At 38.7% G+C, this 22,319-nt stretch overlaps 1 protein-coding gene and 1 non-coding gene across 6 annotated transcripts in view; both read right to left on the bottom strand.

Moving 5' to 3' along the window:
• Nucleotides 1-22,319, bottom strand: part of Rabgap1 (RAB GTPase activating protein 1) — a 156,022-nt gene that overhangs the window by 95,182 nt on the left and 38,521 nt on the right. For all 5 annotated transcript variants that reach the window (XM_042678642.1, XM_042678644.1, XM_042678640.1 and 2 more), the window contains exons 3-6: nucleotides 11,490-11,724; nucleotides 9,674-9,878; nucleotides 8,117-8,291; nucleotides 1,958-2,115 (exon numbers count right to left, since the gene is read on the bottom strand). In XM_042678642.1, the coding sequence (XP_042534576.1) occupies nucleotides 1,958-2,115; nucleotides 8,117-8,291; nucleotides 9,674-9,878; nucleotides 11,490-11,724 (773 nt within the window). The remainder of the gene's footprint in view (nucleotides 1-1,957; nucleotides 2,116-8,116; nucleotides 8,292-9,673; nucleotides 9,879-11,489; nucleotides 11,725-22,319) is intronic.
• On the bottom strand, nucleotides 9,010-9,074 carry Trnaa-ugc. The gene has a single exon. It is a non-coding gene; the product is annotated as a tRNA-Ala (tRNA).

Raw genomic sequence — 22,319 nt, 5'->3', positions numbered from 1 at the left:
AGAGGTATGGCCTCAGTGGTAGAACATCAGTCTTGAGCCAAAAAGCTAAGTGAGAGCATGAAGTCGAGTTCTCAATATTGGAACAACAAAAAACGTACCTAGTCTTTCCAATTCCTAACAAATGGGGCAATGTCAAAATTATATTAAGTGAAGTAAGCCAGTCCCAAAGAAACTTAAGTCCCATGGTTTCCCTTATTTGCAATAACTAGTATATGTCTGAGTCAAGCAGAAAAGGTCAGATAAGTTGATGTTAGGGAAATGAACCCTATGATATGGATTCAAATTTTTTTTTTCTTTCAGGTGATTGTTTCTAACACATTTATAAGATTATTTCTTTGTTGCTTTGTTGCTCCCCCATGGTATAACCCTTGCTTTCACTGTATTTGAGGTTGGTATAATTTGTGGAGGGGAAGGGAAAAAACAAATCGTTTAAATAGGGATACAGGTGGATCCATTGCAACAATGGATTACAATGTACAATGTGATGTACAAGTCGTTATTTGGAAAAATGAACTTTAAAACTTTGGTGGGGGTGGGGGAGGATTAGGTGGGGGGCGAGGTAGGATGGGAAGGGATGGAAAGAGGAAACAAAGGAGGAGGCTACAATGCTTGATAAGAAATGTACTCATTATCTTGCCTGTGTAATTGTAACCCCTCTGTACAGTATTTTCACAAAAACAAAACAAAACAAAACAAAAAAACCGTAGCTAATGAGCTGGCACTGATGGTCATGCCTGTCATTAAATCTATGTGGGAAGCTGAGATCCAAAGAGGTTTTAGGCCCGCTTACAAGACCTCATCTCAACAGAAAAAGCTAGGTATGGTGGTATTTCCATTATCACACCTTAATAGGAACAATAAATAGGAAGATCAAAGTCCAGCCTAGCCCAGGTAAAAAGTAAGACCCTATCTCAAAAATAACCAGAACAAGAAGAGCTGAAGGAGTGGTTCAAGCGCTACAGTACTCTCTAGCAAGTACAAGACTCTAAGTTCAAACCGCAGTTCCTCCCACCCCAAAAAAAGAAAGAAAAAGAACATAGCTAATATGAAGGCAGAACATAATGCCTCCTTTAGTTCTTAAATAAAAGCTGAATTGCCACTGTACACAAATTGACCACCAGAGGGCATGCCAATTACAATATAAAGGGAGACCAAGCATTACTAATGTTAACTGAAGCTGTCAATGTACTTTCTAATTTAAATAATTATTAGAGATTATTTATAATTTTACATTTTAATTTTAACCATTTTTAAGTAGCCATAGAGAAAGGAGACTTGTATGTAAAATACTGATTTTTGATCACCCATTTAATGATATGACCTATATAAAGAAAATAGCTCAGTCATTTGCAACTATAAAACCTTACTTCAAGAAGGACTTTAGAGTGTAGCCACAGCATTCAATAAATAAGGAAACTACTGCCAGAAGATGTAAAGAAATTTGGGAAAGGGACCATTGTTAATAATAGTAATAATTAAATTTACATTTTGATTTTTATTCCAGAGTTCTTCATACATCTCAAAGAATTATCATTTTACTTAAAAATCATAACCAGCTATTTCTAAATCTATGTGGAAGCCCTAAGGCGGATTCTTCAACTGTGTTCAATGGAATACTTGTCAAAAGCTTAAAGATGTCTACATAAAAACCAACCAAAAATAAAATAAGGAAACAAAGCAGCTACAAATCCAGTGGAAATAACTTGAGGCACAATACTTACCAGCATTCAGATAGCTACTGTAAATTTGACTAAAATAAGGTAATAACGTGTTTTCTACAAGATTTTTTTTAATGCTTTATACTTTATATCTTGCTGTATATTTGCTTATATTCATTTCTCACACAAGTAATTGCTCCATGGTATTAAACGTATATAAACTGACATAAAGAGTTTCTCTTAAACCATAGATTGCATAACAACTAATATAAATTCAATAAAATGAATAAAATTCCTACCTAAAGTAACCTTTCCCATCATCTTCTTTTATTTCTAAAGACACAGAGAAGGTAAAGATGTCACTGTCAGGAGTCTGCGGTGCTGCAGGGGCTGAAAGGGGGGTCTGCTTGGCAGAGCGGCGGAAGGCAGTGGCAAAGCTGTAAAGTATCCGGCTTACCTACAACCAGACATTAGAAATTGGGGCTGTTACCATTAAGACAGGAAATAGTTTTATTAAAGCTAGAACGTTAGCCACTTTGAGGAATAAACACCTTTCTCCTACTTATTTATTTTAGCACATTATCTGTTAAGTAACTAAAGCAAGAAGTAAAATCACCAAAGAGGAGTTTAAAAAGTAAAAATACATTAGAAATACAAGTGAAAAATTACTTCTTAAATGTTACAAACTATCTGAACATATTTTTTTAATAATAAAAAATAATCCTGACAAGTTTAGGTCTGTAAGAATAGTCTGCAAAGCTACTCAAAAACTGATACAGGATTTGCGTGAACAACTTGAGAATACTCAAAGAGAAAGGGAGGAATGGCATGAGCAGGCTGAGAACACTCAAAGAGAACTGCAGGAATCCCACAAACAGGAGGAAGCTAATCAAAGAGTAATTCAGGAATTGAGAGACCAGGTAGAGAATACACAAAGATCACTAAAGGCATTCATGGAATCCATTAACAAAGAGCTGAAGGAAGTCAGGGAGACCACAAAGGGAATGCTGAATGGAACCCAACAGAAGGAATGGGAGTCCAAAGAAACCATAACCAATCAACTAAGTGATTTGAGAACAAACACTGAACACCAAATTAAGGAAGTAAAGAAATTCATACAAGACCTAAAACAGAGCTTCAACAAAGAACTTGAAGCCATCAAAGCTGACCAATTAGAAGGAATAGAGATAAAAAACAAAGTAGAGAGTCTTGACAGCAGGTTAGACCATGCAGAAGATCGAATCTCAGGGATTGAAGACAGCCTAGATATTATAGAGAAAGAACATACAACCAATCAAGACAAGTCCAAGAAATATGATAGATCTATCCAACACTTGGAAGACACCATCAGAAGGCCTAATCTAAGGATAATGGGGGTAGAAGAGCACCTAGAAACAGAAGTTAATGGTCTAGGAAATTTGTTTAACAGGATCCTAGCAGAGAACTTCCCAAACATACAAAAAGATAGGCCTATTCAGATACAAGAAGCTTTTAGAACCCCAAACAGACCAGACCAGAATAGGACATCCCACCATCACATTATAATCCACACAGGATCAACTCAGACCAAGGAAAAGGTACTTAAAGCTGTCAAGGAGAAAAGGGTAATCACCTATAAAGGGAAACCAATTAGAATCACCTCAGATTTCTCAGCAGAGACAATCAAAGCAAGAAGAGCCTGGAATGATGTATGCCATGCCCTAAAAACAAACAACTATCAACCAAGAATACTGTACCCAGCTAAACTCTCCTTCATAACTGAAGGCCAAATAAAAACCTTCCATAGCAAAGAAAAATTGAAACAATACATCTCCACCAAACCAGCCCTACAAAAGATTCTTAAAGATGTCCTACACATAGAAAACCAACAAGACCGCAACAAAGGCCAAGAAACTGTACCCAAACTGAGAATCCAAGAACCATAGGAAGAACCCAGTTTTCGCAGCCCCCAAGAAGGTGGATAACATGGCAGGAACTCCCAAATACCTCTCAGTCCTATCTCTTAACGTTAACGGACTGAACTCTCCAATTAAGCAACATAGACTGTCTAGTTGGATTAAAAAACAAGACCCTTCTATGTGCTGCCTGCAGGAGTCACATCTTGCCCGTAAAAACAAACACATTTTCAATGTTAAAGGCTGGAACAAAATCTACCAAGCAAACGGCCCCCATAAACAGGCGGGAGTTGCAATCCTAATATCAGATAAAATAGACTTCAAATTAAAATTCGTGAGAAGAGATAAAGAAGGTCGCTACATACTAATTAAAGGATCTCTCCTTCAGGAGGATATTACAATTCTAAATATCTATTCGCCAAACAATGGAGCACCCAAATTTATCAGAGAAACACTACTTTCCCTCAAATCCCATATAGATCCAAAGACGTTAATTGTTGGGGATTTTAACACACCACTCTCCCCACTAGATAGATCAACTCGGCAAAAACTCAACAGAGAAACCGCAGATCTAAACAGCTGCATAGATCAACTAGACTTAACAGACATCTACTGAACATTTCACCCAGCAGCATCAGAATACAGGTTTTTCTCAGCAGCACATGGAACGTTTTCTAAAATAGACCACATTTTAGGCCACAAAGCAAACTTGTCTAAATTCAGAAACATTGAAGTTATACCTTGCATTCTCTCTGACCACAAGGGAATAAAATTAGAACTCAACACCAAAAGCCACCAAAGAAAGTCCGGTATCACATGGAGGCTGAACAACACATTGCTGAATCAAGAGTGGGTCATGGAAGAGATTAGAAAGGAAATTCAAATATTCATGCTATTCAACAAAAATGAACACACAAATTACCAGCTCCTCTGGGACACAGCAAAGGCAGTACTCAGAGGCAAATTTATAGCTCTGAGCTCCTACATCAACAAATTGGAGAGATCTGAAACTAGCAATTTAATGACACATCTAAATCTCCTTGAAAAAGAGCAGCAAGATGAACCCCAATCCAGTAAACGGAAAGAAATAATCAAAATTAAATCAGAATTAAATGAATTAGAATCCAAAAAAACTATAGAAAGAATCAACAAAACAAAGAGTTGGTTCTTCGAAAAACTTAACAAAATTGACAGACCCTTAGCAAATCTTATCAGAAAAAGAAGAGAACACACCCAAATTAATAAACTCAGAGATGAGAATGGAAACATCACCACGGAAACAACCAAGATTCAGAACATTATAAGGGAATACTTCTCAAAACTTTATGCTAATAAGTTTGAGAACTTGACAGAAATGGACCTTTTCCTAGCAAATATTGACATGCCAAAACTAAACCAAGATGAGTTAAACCAGCTTAACAGGCTCATATCAAGCATTGAAATAGAAACAGCAATAAGAGACCTCCCAGCTAAGAAAAGTCCAGGACCAGATGGTTTTACAGTGGAATTTTACAAGGCCTTCAAAGCAGAGCTCACACCAATACTCCTCCAACTCTTCAATGAAATTGAAAGAGAAAGCTCACTACCGAACACATTCTATGAAGCCATCATAACCCTCATCCCAAAACCAGGCAGGGACTCATCAAAGAAAGAGAACTATAGACCCATTTCTTTGATGAACATTGATGCAAAACTTCTCAACAAAATTTTGGCCAATCGACTTCAACAATTCATCCAAAAAATCATACACCATGATCAAACAGGATTCATTCCAGGGATGCAAAGCTGGTTCTATATATGCAAATCAATTAATATTATTCATCACATCAACAGGAGCAAGAATAAGAACCATATGGTTATCTCAATAGATGCAGAAAAAGCATTCGACAAGATCCAACACCCCTTTATGATGAAGGTTTTGGAAAAATTAGGAATCCATGGAACATTCCTCAATACAATAAAGGCTGTATATGACAAACCTACAGCCAGCATTATACTCAATGGTGAAAAACTAAAGCCATTTCCTCTTAATTCAGGAACAAGACAAGGATGCCCACTCTCTCCACTTCTCTTCAATCTAGTATTAGAATGCCTAGCTACAGCAATAAGACAAGATGCAGACATAAAGGGGATCCAAATAGGGAAAGAAGAAATAACACTCTCCCTCTTTGCAGATGACATGATCTTGTATTTAAAGAATCCCATAGACTCCACTCCCAAATTACTCAAGCTGATTCAAAACTTTGGCAAAGTAGCAGGTTATAAAATTAACCCCCAAAAATCAATGGCTTTTCTGTATGCCAACAATGAGGAAAGTGTGGCTGAAATTAGGAAAGCAACTCCATTTGTAATAGGCCCACAAAAAATAAAATACCTAGGAATTAACTTAACTAAAGAAGTGAAGGACCTCTATGATGAAAACTTTAAAATCTTAAAAAAGGAAATCAACACAGAACTTAAAAAATGGCAAAACCTCCCATGCTCCTGGATTGGAAAGATTAACATCGTGAAAATGGCAATACTTCCCAAGGCTATCTACAAATTCAACGCAATACCTATCAAAATTCCAACCTCATTCTTCAAGGAAATAGAAGAGGCAATCCAAAAATTCATATGGAACAATAAAAGACCCCGAATAGCAAAAACACTCCTCAATGGAAAGAACACGGCTGGAGGAATATCAATACCAAACTTCAAACTCTACTATAAAGCCATAGTAATCAAAACAGCTTGGTATTGGCATAAGAACAGACCTCAGGACCAATGAAATAGAATTGAAAACCCAGAAATGAACCTACAGACCTATAGCCATCTAATCTTCGATAAGGGAGCTAAAACAACAGAATGGAAGAAAGACAACCTCTTCAGTAAATAGTGCTGGCAAAATTGGTTAACTACATGTAGAAAACTTAAGCTAGATCCTTATATATCACCCTGCACCAGAATCAACTCCAAATGGATCAAAGACCTTGAACTCAAAGCAGACACTCTGAAAACATTACTGGATGGAATAGGAGAAACCCTAGGTCCCTTGGCTCAGGCCGAAATTTTCTGAATAGAGACCCGGAAACAAAACAAATCAAAGAAAGGTTGGACAAATGGGATTGCATAAAGTTGTAGAGGTTCTGCAGGGCAAAAGACATAGCTAGCAAGATCAATAGAAAGCCCACGGATTGGGAGAAGATCTTTACTAGCCATACAACAGACAAGGGTCTTATATCTAAAATATACTTGGAACTCAAAAAATTAAACCCCCCAACAACAAATCCTCAAAGAAACAACTGCCCAATAAATAAGTGGGCGAAAGACTTAAAGAGAAACTTCTCTGAAGAAGAAAGAAGGATGGCCAATAGACACATGAAGAAATGTTCAACATCCCTAGCTATAAAAGAAATGCAAATCAAAACAACATTGAGATATCACCTCACTCCAGTTAGAACGGCAAAAATCAAGAACTCTAACAACAACAGATGCTGGAGGGGATGTGGACAGAAAGGAACCTTACTTCATTGTTGGTGGGAATGTAAACTTGTTCAACCACTTTGGAAAGCAGTATGGAGGTTCCTCAAAAGACTTCACATAGAACTCCCCTATGACCCAGCAATCCCACTTTTGGGCATTTACCCAAATGTTTACAAACAAGACCACACTAAAGCTACCAGCACAACAATGTTTATTGCAGCATTATTTACCATAGCTAAGATATGGAACCAACCCAGATGCCCCTCAGTAGATGAGTGGATCAAGAAAATGTGGTATATATACACAATGGAATTCTATGCCTCCATCAGAAAGAATGACATTGCCCCATTTGTTAGGAAATGGAAAAGCTTGGAAAAAATTATATTAAGTGAAGTAAGCCAGGCCCAAAGAAACATAGGTCCCATGGTTTCCCTTATTTGCAATATATAGTATATGTATGAGTCAAGCGGAAAAGGTCAGATAATGTGATGTCAGGAAAATGAATCCTTAGATGTGTATTTTATTGTTTTTTTCTTTCATGCATGTGTTTCTAACGCATTTTTAAGATTATTTCTTTGTTGCTTTGTATATCCCTCCCCCACAGTATAACCCCTGCTTTCACTATATTTGATGTCAGTATAACTTGTGGAGGAGAGGGGGAAAAACCAGTTGTTTAAGGATATAGGTGGACCTGTTACAACAATGAGAAGTACAACTAGCTTTACAACGTCAGTGCGGGGGGGGGGGGGGGGGGGGGGGGGGGGGGAAGGAGAAGGATTGGGATTGGGGGGGAGGGGGGAGGCTGGGAAGGGATGTGAAGGGTAAACAAAGGAGGAGGCTGCAATGCTTGGTAAGAAATGTACGCATTATCCTGCCCACGTAATTGTAACTCCTCTGTACAGTATGTTCACAAATAAAATAAAATAAAATTAAAAAAAAAAGAATAGTCTGCAAAAGGCACTGCTGGAATGAAGATGCAGGTCTAACCCACTGTTGGAATGAAGATGCAGATCTAACCCAATCAAGAAATATCCAACTGCTCTCCTCTGATATTCCTAGCAGCCATGGGGTCAAGGTGAAATTTTTCTCTTAAGGACTCACAGCTTCTTGTATCTCACACCGGAAGACGTGTATTCTGAAGAGTTCTGCATTGTAGTGACTTTCAGTGAAAGCAAAACAGTCACTCTCAGGAGTTCCATCATGCCCTCTGACACAGAAGAGGATTTTGTAGATAGGGTAATTAGCTATTTCCATGTTTGTCTGAGGATCTAAGAGTCTGTTCAGATAAAAAAGATAAAAAGAGTAGAACATTTACCAACTTATATTCATGTTAGAACTCAAGACATCTTTCAAACAATAATTACATAATTACATATATGGTCTTATGGTTGGAGGAAGCAAGGAGATCTGTATAAAAAATATCAATAAGCAGCCAAACAATAGCCCTTTCTAAAAGTTTCTCTGGGTATCAGTTTTCTTTGAAAAAAAAAAACAACAACACTGGAATAGCCAACATTTAACAAGGTTTTGTTGGTCGTTGTTGCTTTTTTGTGTGTGCTAGTAATGGGGCTTGAACTTAGAGACTAAGTGCTATCACTTAGCTTTTTCTGTTCAAGGCTAGTGCTCTAACACTGGAGCCACAACTCTACTTCCAGTTTTTTTGCTAGTTGATTGGAGAAGAGTCTCATGGACTTTCTTGCCTGGGCTGACACTAACTGTGATCCTCAAATCTGAGCCTCTTGAGTAGCTAAAAGATTATAGGGGCAAACCACCAGTGGTTGACACCAATAGGATTTTGGAATTTCAAAACTCAGTCTGAAATTCTATTTTGAAATAGTGTGACAATCTAGTATTTTGTTTTTGTTCTTTTTTGGGTCCGGTCATGGGGCCTGAACTCTGGGCCTGGGTGCTGTCCCTCAGCTCTTCAGCTCAAGGCTAGCACTCTACCACTAAAGCCACAGCGCCACTTTTGGCTTTTTTTCTTTTTGCTCATGTGGTGCTTAGGAATCGAACCCAGGGCCTCTTGCATGCAAGGCAAGCGCTCTACCACTGAGCCACCTTCCCAGACCCATAATCTAGTATTTTTACTCTGGGAATATGTAAGATATAAATTAGTTAGGCAGACTATCATGGTCAATGTATTCAATTATCCCTAAACTAAATCTCTAATGTGTTATACTGGATTGGGTGTAGAGAATATACAGAACAAGGACAAATGAGTTTCCCTGTTTTTTTTTTTTTTTTTTGGGGGGGGGGGGGTTCTTTGGTACTGGTCCTGGGCCATAAATGCAGGGCCTGGACAGTATCCCTTAGCTTTTTTGCTCACAGCTAGCTCTCTACCACTTGAGCCACAGCTTCCCTTTGGCTTTTTTGTGGGGGAGGGAGGGTTAATGAGATAGGAGTTCCTGGACTTTCCTGCTCAGGCTGGCTTTGAACTGTAATCCTCAGATCTCAGCCTCTTGAGTAACTAGGATTAGTTGTGAGCTACTGGTACGTGGTGAGTATACATCCCATTTTTCATGAGGTTATTATCCTTGGAAAATGAAGAAAGCTTTCAATGAATGAAATAATTATGCATTTTGCTGACCAATGCTGCTTTGTAAAACAGATCAGAGATCTAATATGAATTTTACATACGTTTCGAGAGGCTGCTCTCACCTCACAGTTCCTTCAGATACATTCGGCACTGACAGGGTCACGTCCAGTGAAATCTGACACTGACTTCTTAAGATTGACATCATTCTTAGGGCCTCTACTTCACTTCTTGGAGCATTAACTGAGGCACAGCCTAAATAGGTTAGTTTACTGAAAACCACACTGTCCTCATCAGCCACTGGTGTGAAAGGGCTTGATGCTTCAGAATCTGAAAGAAACAAATACTAGAGATGATTCTTTTCATTCTTATCTTGTCTGGATATAAAAAGCAAATAAAAATCTTCAAGTAATGTTTAGGCTCAGAAAAACTGCTCACAGAAACCAGAAAGCCTACACTACAGTAACAGCAAAATGTTTAGGAGATTAGTTAAGAATTAACTCCAAATCCTGAAAGTCACTCGAGATTCAGATCTGATTCTTTTTTGTTGTTGTTGATAGTGGAACTTGAACTCTGGGCCTGGGTGCTGTCCCTCAGCTCTTCAGCTCAAAGCTAGCGCTCTACCACTTCCAGTTTTCTAGTTGTTTATTGGAGATAAGAGTCTCATGGAGGGCTGGGAAGGTGGCTCAGTGGTAGAGTGCTTGCTTTGTATGCATGAGGCCCTGAGTTCAAGTCCTCAGTACCACATAAGCAGAAAAACCCAGAAGTGGTGCTGTGGCTCAAGTGGTAGAGCGCTAGCCTTGAGCTAAAGAGCTGAGGGACAGTGCCCAGGCCCAGAGTTCAGGCCCCAAGACCGACTAAAAAAGAAAAAAGAAAAAAAAAAAGAGTCTTATGGACTTTCTTGCATGGGCTGGCTTTGAACTGTGATCCTCAGATCTCAGCTTCTTGAGTAGCTAGGATTACAGGTGTGACCAACCAGCACCTGGCCTGATTCACTTTTATAACTCTTCCAACTGGACTTTCTAACTTAAATTCAATTGAAATATACATGTAGTATTTGAGCATTCTCGGCAATCCTGTCTTCTTTCTGAACCTACAGTTATAATTCTTTAATTTACCATCTTAGCCACTATATTGTGTTCACTTAATATCCTTGCTATCACCTCATCCTTTCAAATGAAGCTTTATAACTAATCCTTTCTTTCTCTCTCTCTTACTATACTTTTCTGTCTAGTTTTGCACATGCCCGTTTCCAACTTGGCAGCAATTACTCACAGAGTTACTGGAACCAACATCTATTCACCAAGCATCGTCTCTCAATTTCTGCAGCACTGCATTCAAATTCCTTCTTTCCTGGGAAAACTTTTTTTTGGTCCTAGTCATGGGTCAAGAGCCTGAGTTCAAGACTCAGGGTCTATGTGCTGTCCCTGAACATTTTTGCTTAAGGTTGGTGCCCTACCACTTGAGCCATAGCTCCACTTCTGGTATATTTCTTGTGGTTAACTGTAAATAAGAGTCTCATGGACTTTCCAGCCCCCGCTGGCTTCAAACCATGATCCTCAGATCTCAGCCTCCTGAACAGCTATGAATACAGGTGTGAGCCACTGATGCTAGTCTAGGAAAACTCTTTAAAGCTCCATGGAGGGGTGGGGGAAGATTCACTTCTCAGTGTCATCTAACTACCATACCTTCCTTAGTGTAACTGAAATACAGTTAAAAGGAAAATCAGAATGATATATATGCATTTACATATGTATGTATATATATATACACACATACACGTATATAAAACACATTTTCCTAAATGTAGAATCTGTAATTTCCAGAGAATTTAGATAATTCAAGATAATTCCTATCTTATTCGGAGTCAAATCACATGGCAGACACCAAAATATTAAAAACAATAACCTTCAATTACGCAAGCAATGCAGCAACCCTAACCTCCTTGTCCAGGTTTCACAGGCAGGCTCATCTCAGGTTTCTGGAGCCCAACTAATGGCACAGGGTTAATGGTGGATGAAGCTGAGAGTTGGTTAGCAAGAGGCCCATCTCCTTCGCCATCTAGTTGTGACCTTTCCACAAGCTCCTTGTCTCCTGGCTGGTCGTCCATGGGAGGATCCATCAGTACATCTGCTAGCTCTTTCTGCAGCTGCTGCTCACTTCCATTCCCTACAATCTAAGGGTCACAAGTACAAGCAATCAGTAATGCAAGGGGTTAATTTCTGAAGACAAGTACAAGTATTTCCTTAAGTATCTTTTGAGTGTTGAAAAATAGAATAATCAATAATCAGTAACCAATAATAAGGACTGTAGCTGATCTCTTAATTCATAGTTTTGCATTAAAAATGATAATGATTTGGAAACAAATATCCAGAAATACATGTGAAGCCTGTTGGCCAGTGTTGGTAACATTTTCCACAAATGTCACAACTGGTAACAACTGAATTATGTCATTCTCTATGTCTGCTGAGAAATCATATCCTTTTTAAAAAAATTTCTTTTTTTAGTAAGTTTTTTATTGTAAAAATACTGTACAGAGAAGTTACAGTTATATGAGCAAGGTAATGAGTACATTTCTTATCAAGCATTGTTGCCTCCTCCTTTGTTTTTCCCCTACCCTCCCTTCCCTCCTACTTCCTCAACTACACTCCTGTTCCCCCTACCACCTAAATTGTAAAGTTCATTTTTCAACATAGTGTCTTGTACATCTCATTGTTATAATGGGTCAACCTGTATCCCTATTTAAACATTTTGTTTTTTTCCCTTCCCCTCCCCAAATTAGATAGATAAAATACAGTGAAAAGAGGGGTTATACCATGGGGGAGGGACATACAAAGCAACAACAACAACAAAAATAAAAATCACATGGTACACTATAAATACACTAGAAACAATAGCAAGAAAGAAAAAAACTACTTGTGTCCCTATCTTGGGGCTTTACATCATCTTATCTGGTCATATGTACATAGCTTTTGACCTTCTCTGCTTGTCCCAGACATATACTAGTTATTGCAAATAAGGGAAACCATGGGACCTATGTTTCTTTGCACCTGGCTTACTTCACTTAATATAATTTTTTCCAAGTCTTTCCATTTGGGCTATGTTATTCTTTCTGATGGAGGCACAGAATTCCATTATCTATACCTCATTTTCTTGATCCATTCATCTACTGAAGGGCATCTGGGTTGGTTCCATATCTTTGCTATTGTAAAAATAATGCTGTGATAAACATGGTCGTGCTGGTAGCTTTGGTATGACCTTGTTTGTGATCATTTGGGTAAATGCCCAAAAGTGGGATTGCTGGGTCATAGGGGAGCTCTATGTGGAATCTTTTGAGAAACCTCCATACTGCTTTCCAAAGTGGTTAAACAAGTTTACACTCCCACCAACAGTGTAGTAAGTTCCCTTCTGGCCACATCTCCTCCAGCATCTGCTGTTATTAAGAGTTCTTTATTATAGCCATTCTAACTGGGGTGAGGTGGATTCTCAATGTTGTTTTGATTTGCATTTCTTTTATGGCTAGAAAGGTTGAGCATCTCTTCATGTGTCTATTGGCCATTTTTATTTCCTCTTCAGAGAAGTTTCTCTTTTAAGTCTTTAGCCCACTTATTTATCAGGCAGGTGTTTCTTTGAGGATTTGTTGTTGGGGGATTTAATGTTTTGAGTTCCAAGTATATTTTAGATATGAGACTCTTATCCGTTTTATGGCTAGTGAAGATCTCCCAATCTGTGGGCTTTCTACTGATCTTGCTAGCTATGTCCTTTGCCATGCAGAAGCTCTGTAGCTTCACAGTCCCATTTGTCCAACGTTTCTTTGATTTGTTGGGTTTCTGGGTCTCTATTAAGAAAATTTTGGCCTGTGCCAGGAAACCTAGGGTTTCTTCTATTCCATCCTGTAATGTTTTCAGAGTGTCTGCTTTGACTTCAAGGTCTTTGATCCATTTGGAGTTGATTCTGGTGCAGGGTGATAAATAAGGATCTAGCTTTAGTTTTCTACAGATGATTTACCAATTTTGCCAGCACTATTTACTGAAGAGGCGGTCTTTCTTCCATTCTATTTTTTTAGGTCCCTTATAGAAGATTAGGTGGCTATAGGTCTGTGGGTTCATTTCTGGGTTTTCAATTCTATTCCATTGGTCCTGAGGTCTGTTCTTGTGCCAGTACCAAGCTGTTTTGATTACTATGGCTTTGTAGTAGAGTTTGAAATTTGGTATTGATATTCCTCCAGCACTGTTCTTTCTGTTAAGGATTGTTTTTACTATTTGGGTTTTTACTGTTCCATATGAATTTCTGGATTGCTTCTTCTATTTCATTGAAGAATGAGGTTGGAATATTGATAGGTATCGCATTGAATTTGTAGATAGCCTTGGGAAGTATTGCCATTTTCACAATGTTGATCCTTTCAATCCAGAAGCATGGGAGGTTTTTCCATTTCCTAAGTTCTGCTTTGATTTCCTTTTTCAGGTTTTTAAAGTTTTCATCATAGAGGTCCTTCACTTCTTTAGTTAATTCCTAGGTGTTTTATTTTTTGTGGAGCTATTACAAAAGGAGTTGCTTTCCTGATGAGAAATCATATTCTTAAGAGAAATACCTTTGCACTTAAGGGAAAAATGTACTTGCTTCCAAAATTATGAACCATAACATACCTACTGGAATGTACACTCTCACAGGTGTTTTACAGTTTCTGCTACAAGTGTCTCCTATCTTTTAAAGTTTTGATATACATGAATAAAGCTGAGAAGATGCATGAAATAATAGTCTTAAGGAACAAAAGCACTGATTTCAATCATTTCAAATATTTTTATGGAATTATGATGGTTTATTAGTTGATAGAAAAAGGAACTAAACAAATATAAAATCAAGTGAAAACAGCCCAATGCTGAGAAAAACCACAGGACAAAAACCCACTTAGAATGTCCCTAAATGCTTATTCAAGAAGTATTTTTAAAAAATAAGCTGGGTGCTGGTGGTTCATTTTTGTAATCCTAGCTATTCAAGAAACTGAGATATAGAGGATCAGTGATGTGTCTTCAGAAATCGGCCCCTTGCATCACGGATTGCTGCTAGGGCAGCAAAGTCCTCAAAACTCCATTTCCAAGTGACCAACAAAAGCACTGAGCTGAGGATGTGGCTCTAGAACATCAGCCTTGGACAAATAAGCCTGGTGAGTCCAAGTCCCAGAGTTCAAGCCCACGAACCAGCAAGGAAAGGAAAGAAGGGAGGAAGGGAAGAAGGAAGGGAGGGAATGAGTAAGTGAGTAGAGGAGGGAGAGAAGGAAAGGAGAAAGGAAAAGAATAGAAAAGCTAACAAAAGAATTAATTCAGAAAAAGAAGTCATACTGAGCATAATGGTGCATTCCTGTAATGCCAGAAGGCAGAGATAAGAGAGGCAGGAATCTGAAGACAGTTTGGGTTTTCCAGTTTTCCAGCTAGCCTAGGCTGGTATCAGAACTGTCTCAAAAAATAAAAATAAAAATAAAAAAGTCAAGAGTAAAAAAGCACTAGAGGCTTAAAAAGGCTTTCAGAAAATTTAAGTGGGTGGGACTATGAGACTGACATTGAGGAGGAGCATTATCCAGTAAAATTCCAATATCAGAGATACTATTCTGTGCTACAAAGGGATCCAATTAAAAAAACTTTTGCTTTGAGCTTTTGTGACCATAAAGGCAAGTATCTTGGGCTATAAATCCTGACAGTCAATCTGATTTCTATTTTGTTCGTACCTTCCTAAGGAAATTCTAACACTTCAACTACTCTTGCCATAGAAATAAGGGCTGTTTCACTTCACAAACAACTTTTGTTTCTGCCAATTTAAATTTATGTTAGAAGTTATTGCTAATTCAACTACTAGTATGTTGAGTAACTTTAATTCTAGGTTAAGGTTGATTCTATGCTTCTAAAGTGCAACTCAATTTCTGTTTTCAGAACTGCTTTAAAAAGCTTTTAAAGCACCTGAAAAACAGAGTTTAGTTCTAATTTATCTCTTATTCTTTCAAAGCCAGAGAAATTCTTTTTTGTTGTTGTTTTGTTTTGTTTTTTTTTGGTCCAGTTGTGGGGCCTGAACTCTGGGCCTGAGAACTGTCCCTCAGCTCATCAGCTCAAGGCTAGTTCCCTACCACTTGAGCCACAGAGCCACTTCCTGCTTTTTTCTTTTCGCTTATGTGGTGCTGAGGAATCGAACCCAGGGCCTCAGGCATGCAAGGCAAGTGCTCTACCACTGAGCCAATTTCCCAGCCCTAAAGCCAGAGAAATTCTGTATCACTTAAATAGGTAGCTTAACTGAACCTAAACTATTTTCCAAAAGTCATGAGAAATAACATAGGAGAGTTAGTTTCCTAAAAACAGAGAATCTATTCGACTCCAGGTTTAAACCATAAGTAAACCCAACTTTGGCTGTCATGGTATAATATATTCACCAATCACAGAAATATACCTAACCCCGAAAACAGGTTTACATGTTTGCCTTTTGTGTTTATAAAAGTCTGTCTTTCATTCTACTTTAGTTTGTAAATTTTGTAAACATAAGAACTGAATCAATTCCTTTAACTCTTCCTTATGAAAGGTAGAAAATGTAATGTACACATGTATAACTGTTGATTTTGTGTATGTGTGTGTATGCGTGCGTATGTTATGCAGACACACACACACTGTTACTAAGGCTTGAATTCTAGGCCTGGGTGCTATCCCTTCACTTTGTAACTCAAGGCTACCATTCTACTACTTGAGCTACAGATCCACTTTTAGCTTCTGGTGGTTAACTGGAGATCAAGAGTCTCACAGACTTTCTTGCCTGGGCTGGCTTTGAACTGTGATCTTCCAATCTCAGCTTCCTAAATAACTAGGATAACAGGTGTGAGCCACTGGCACCTAGCAACATTATTAACTCTTAGGAGTGGCTTAAAAATAGCAACCAAACAAATGTCTTAGATAATTACTTAAAGTATAGTACTCAACAGTTATCATGTTAAACCATTTACGAACATTCAATCCAATTCCAAATTACTACCTGTGACATTATAATATATATAATTAAATGAATTTTGTAAGGCAGTCCATGTTGTCTCTGTCAAGCTGAAAGACATTCAGCAAAAGTCTCAAAGTTTGGCATGCATCAGAACCATCTGGAGAGCTTGCTGAAACAGACTGTGGGGCTCTTGAGTTTCCAATTCTAAAAGTCTGGGGCAAAACCTGAGAGTTTGCATTTCTAAAAAGTTCCTGTGAGATGGCGCTGCTGCTGGCTTGCTGACTACACACTGAGAAAGAATCTTCAATTACTGTTTTTTAACCATGACTATGCAACAGAAATTGCACAGGGAGACTTTAAAATAAACGCATGTTTTTCCCTTTGTCCTTCGTCTTCTACCCTTGAAGACTAAATCAGTTTCAGAAAAGAGGCAGCCTAGCATATGCATTTTTAATGCCACAGTGAATCTGATATAGAATTATGAAACACTGCCACAGATTAAAATCTTGAAATAAAATGTCTATGTCGTATCTTTTTCTAAGACTCCATATAGGTATCAATTTTATCTTTGGTACTTTTTCAAAATAAAAATCCTTTTGCTTCACCAAAGAAAAACTTCTCTCTGGTTTGGCAAGTTTAGGTTCAAGAGGTTTAGGGTTCAATGTCAGCCCCAAGCAAAAAGTGGGAGACCTAATGTGAAAAATAGCAAGGGCAAAAAGAGCTCACGGCATGGCTCAGGTAAAGCACCTGCCTATCAAGTACAAAGCTTAAGTGAGGGTGGGCAGTGAAACTCTGCATGGGCCCTAAAATTTACATTAGAAAAAAATGTCATGAAAAATTTACATGCAATACTGCATAACTGAGAATTACTACTACATAAATTGTTCATCATAATAAAGGATGAACTGCCACTGATCTTTACTTTTGGAATTTGCCTACCTCTGATAAAGGTTCAAACAGTGAGCAGCTGTCAAAGCATCTTGACAGTTATTTTACCATATAATGAACCTGGAGGCTTCTTGAAGACTTGGATTTCCAAACAAAGGGGTTGGGATATTGCTCGGTATATACCACTTGTCAGCATGCAAGAAGCCCTAAGTTTGATTTTTTTAAAAAGTCTAAGAATGAAAAGACAAGCCCTAGAGTCATGTAAATCATATATCTGATGAGGGACTTAGAACTTCCAAAAATCGGGGCTGGGAAGGTGGCTCAGTGGTAGAGTGCTTGCCTTGCATGCCTGAGGCCCTGGGTTTGATTCCTCAGCACCACATAAGCAAAAAGAAAAACCCGGAAGTGGAGCTGTGGCTCAAGTGGTAGAGCACTAGCCTTGAGCTGAGGGATAGCGCCCAGGCCCAAAGTTCAGGGCCCACGACCGGACCCAAAAAAAAAAAAGAACTTCCAAAAATCAACAGTAAGAAAAATTAAGTTTTAGGCATGGATGGTTCAGTTACATAGTACCTGTCTAACAAGCATGAAGCCCTGAGTTTAAATTCCAATACCACCATTAAAAAAAATTAAAACAGCTATCAATTTAAAAAATGGGTATTTCACCAAAAAAACATGTAAGTGGCAAATAAGCACATGAACAGAAACTCAACATCATTAGCTATAGAGAAACTGAAACCACAATAGGAAGCTTCAATGTAAGATCAACTAAAAGAAAAAAACTATACAACCCTAATAGTAAGGGCTGACAAGGATCCTCTAAGCAACTGGTGACTCTCATAAACCGCTGGTGAAAATCTAAAATGATGCAGTCACATTAGCCAATTTAAAGAAAGTTTTAGAAAGTTAAATGTGCATTTACCATATGACACATTTCTATGTACTTCTAGGTGCTTAAATAAGACAATAAAAATAAAAATATATGGCCACACAAAGACCTATTTGCAAATGAAGCAGCATTTTTCATAATAGCCAAAAATTAATATGATGAAAGTGTTCAGTGATTGGTGAATGTATAAACAAACTGCCATACATGAAATAAAATACTACTGAGCAATAAAAAGGAACTACTAATACACATAATAATACAGATGAATCTCAAAAGTTTATACAAAGGAAATCAGATATGAGGCCATATATGGCATTAGCCCATTTTTTTGTGTGTGTCAGTAGTGGGGCTTTGAACCATGATCCTCGGCTTCCTGAGTAGCTAGAATTACAGGTATGACCCATCGGCACCTGGTCCATCATTCTGTTTAAATGGCATATAATGAAGGCAAAACCACAGGGATAATTCATCATAATAAATCTCATCACTGGTTCTTAGGGATTTGGAAAGCGGAACAGAGGATTAAAAGAAGGCACAATGGGATTTTCTGGAGTGATGAGAAGTATTTTCTATCTTGGCTATAGTGACTGGTAAGAGCTTACATCTAACTGATATAACTGTATACCTAAAAGAATTGCATTTACTGGATGTAAATTTCTCAATAAAGTTGACAAAATAAAATAGAAAAATATGGTTTATAAAAAATAAGAAAACTATGGGGCTGGATGGTGGCTCAGTGGTAGAGCGCTTGCCTTGCATGCATGAGGCCCTGGGTTCGATTCCTCAGCACCACATAAGCAAAAAGAAAAAGCCGGAAGTGGCGCTGTGGCTCAAGTGGTAGAGCGCTAGCCTTGAGCTGAAGAGCTGAGGGACAGCACCCAAGCCCAGAGTTCAGGCCCCATGACTGGACCCAAAAAAAAATAAAAAATGAAAAATAAGAAAACTAGAGGGCAACTTATTTTTTTTTTTTTTTGGTTGTGGGACTTGAACTCTGGGCCTGGGCACTGTTCCTCAGCTCTTTAGCTCAAGGGGAGCACTCTACCACTTGAGCCACAGCGCCACTTCTGGTTTTCTGGTGGTTAACTGAAGGTAAGAGTTGCATGGACTTTCCTGTCTAGGCTGGCTTTGAACCATTATCCTCAGATCTCAGCCTCCTGAGTAGCTAGGATTACAGATGTGAGCCACCTGAGCCCAGTGCAACTTCTTCTCTTTTTTCTTCCTTTCCTTTACTTCCTTAGCATTCCTCTCTCCCTCTGCCCTCTTTCTTTCATATGCCCTTTGAAAGATGCCCTCCTATGATTCTGGCTTTGGAATGAACTTCGTTTCTTTTTTTTTTTTGGGGGGGGGGTCAGTTATGGAGCTTGAACTCTGGGCCTGGCATTGTCCCTCAGCTCTTCAGCTCAAGGCTAGTGCTCTACCACTTGAGTAACAGTGCCACTTCCAGTTTTCTGGTGGTTTATTGGGGATAAGAGTCTCCCAGCCTTTCCTGCCTGGGCTGGCTTTGAACTGTGATCCTCAGATCTCAGCCTCCTGAGTAGCTAAGATTACCAATGCCTGGTGAAATTCATTTTTATAAGTGCTCCCACATGGCATCTGTCCCAAATCTGTATCAACAATCCCTTCCTTAACTGTCTATGGACAGAATGTTTCAACCGCACACTCCAAATTTATTCAGTTTAAACCTTAACTCACTGACTGCTCCTTCCCTTCTTTTCTTCATTTACCAGTGAACTGCACTACTACCCATTCCATGGGCCAAAGAACTGGTCATTCTTAACTCTTCTCATTCCTACTGATTTTGCCCAGTTATGCGTTAGTCCCACGTATTTCCCTGAATAGCTATAGTTTACTGCTTTCATCCTGCATAAGCCTACTACAAAGTTAGTAGTTTCTCTGCATTCTTTCTCCCTTTTGCTCTTGGCAATAGCTATTCAAGTGATAACTACAATATTAGTTGTGACCAAGATTTGAATACTCATTGCCCTTAGGTCAAAGCCTAAATTTCTAGGTATCTTCTGAGTCTTTTCACAGCCCTGCCCAACCTACTTTTCTAGTCACATCAAGCTATTCCAGTTTCAGGGTTGGGAAGGTGGCTCAGTGGTAGAGCGCTTGCCTCGCATGCATGAGGCCCTGGGTTTGATTACTCAGCACCACATAAGCAAAAAAGAAAAAAGCCGGAAGTGGCGCTGTGGCTCAAGTGGTAGAGCGCTAGCCTTGAGCTAAAGAGCTGAGGGACAGTGCCCAGGCCCAGAGTTCAGGCCCCACAACCGGACCCCAAAAACAAAACAAACTATTTCCCAGAAAGCATCATTACTTTGCATTGATTACACTTTGTGTAGACTGCTCCCTTTCTTGGAAAGGTCTCCTGCTCCTGTGTATTCTTTAAAGCCAATCTTAAATCCTGTTACCTCTTTAATAGTAACAGGTAGACTTTAACCCTGGACAGTTTCATCACTTTCCACTCAGGCTACCCTAATTATTAGTATACAAGTTTACAACTACTAAATGTTGTTTTAGAGAATATTTGTTCAATTGGCTCTTATACCAGACCAGGCAGAGATTGTTTTTCAAGTTATATTTATATCTCTGAGCTTTGGAGAATGACTGATACAGAGCACATATGAAATATACATTTACTAAAATAAATTTTATAAATGTAAAGAATAAAAGCCAAAGCACTATGAATTGATCCAATTTGGATCCTATCTAGATATTCTTTGAATTTTAGCTGAACTACAATAATTATAGTTTTATCTATGTAAAAACAAAAAACAAATATGATCATGTCTTGTTATTCTAAGCAAATGTCATTAAAATTGAAAGACTGTCATTCAAATGTTACAAATGTGACATTTACAATAAATATCACAGTTACAATAAATGTCACATTTACAGTAAAGATACATATATTGTAAATGTCACATTTATAATAAGGATACCAAGGGAGAGCCAGGAGTGGTGCACATCTGTAATTCCAGCACTAAAGAAGCTGAGGCAGCCGGGCACTGGTGGCTCACACCTATGAGTTACTCAGGAGGCTGAGATCTGAGGATCGCGGTTCAAAGCCAGACTGGGCAGGAAAGTCCGTGAAACTCTTATCTCCAATAAACCACCAGAAAAACTGGAAATGGTGCTGTAGCTCAAGTTGTAGAGCCCTCTCGTTGAGCTGAAGAGCTGAGGGAAAGCTCTCAGGCCCAGGGTTCAAACACCATGACCGACACACACACAAAACAAAACTGAGGCAGAAGAATCATGAGTTTGATGACACCAAGACTACCTAGTAAGATATATATATATATATGTATAAATAAATGTATAAAATGAATGTATAAAATATGTATAAAAATAGAGTAAGGGCTGGGAAGGTGGCTCAGTGGTAGAGCGCTTGCCTTGCACGCATGAGGCCCTGGGTTCGATTCCTCAGCACCACATAAGCAAAAAGAAAAAAGCTGGAAGTGGCGTTGTGGCTCAAGTGGTAGAGCGCTAGCCATGAGCTGAAGAGCTGAGGGACAGCGCCCAGGCCCAGAGTTTAGGCCCCACAACTGGACCCCCCCTCAAAAAAAAAAAGAATAAAAGCCCTGGGAAGACCAAATACTTCAAAACAAGTAAGTTCATGTCCAAGTAAGTTCCATTAAAGGAAAGAAGAGGTCTTTAGAACAGTGCCCAATTGAGAAGGCAAACGCAGTGTAAAGCACCCAAATGACCAGCTACTATAAACATAAGGAATAAATGTTTATAAGGGCAGAGACAGGTAAGTGATTTACTCATAAATCTACTTATGAAGCATGAGGGTCAGAGGTGCCATGTAACAAATCTCTTGGAGGCACTACTCACCCCATACATTGTTCAAATGGTGCTGCACAGAACAATTCGGTATGTAGCTCTGCAACTGAGCACACTAGCCATAATTGGGTTCCAAAGACTCTGTTGACAAGATAACATTTGGGAGCCACAATAGTCTCATCTACAGAAAGGATTTTAACATTTATCTCATAAGATTGTACTGAGTATATGGGTACATGATGACTACATGA

The sequence above is a fragment of the Dipodomys spectabilis genome, unplaced genomic scaffold (genome assembly GCF_019054845.1).
Source record: "Dipodomys spectabilis isolate Male_0828 unplaced genomic scaffold, ASM1905484v1 ptg000046l, whole genome shotgun sequence".
NCBI lineage: Eukaryota > Metazoa > Chordata > Mammalia > Rodentia > Heteromyidae > Dipodomys > Dipodomys spectabilis.
Note: the sequence above shows the minus strand (reverse complement) of the source record. Positions and strands in the feature narration are given on the sequence as shown.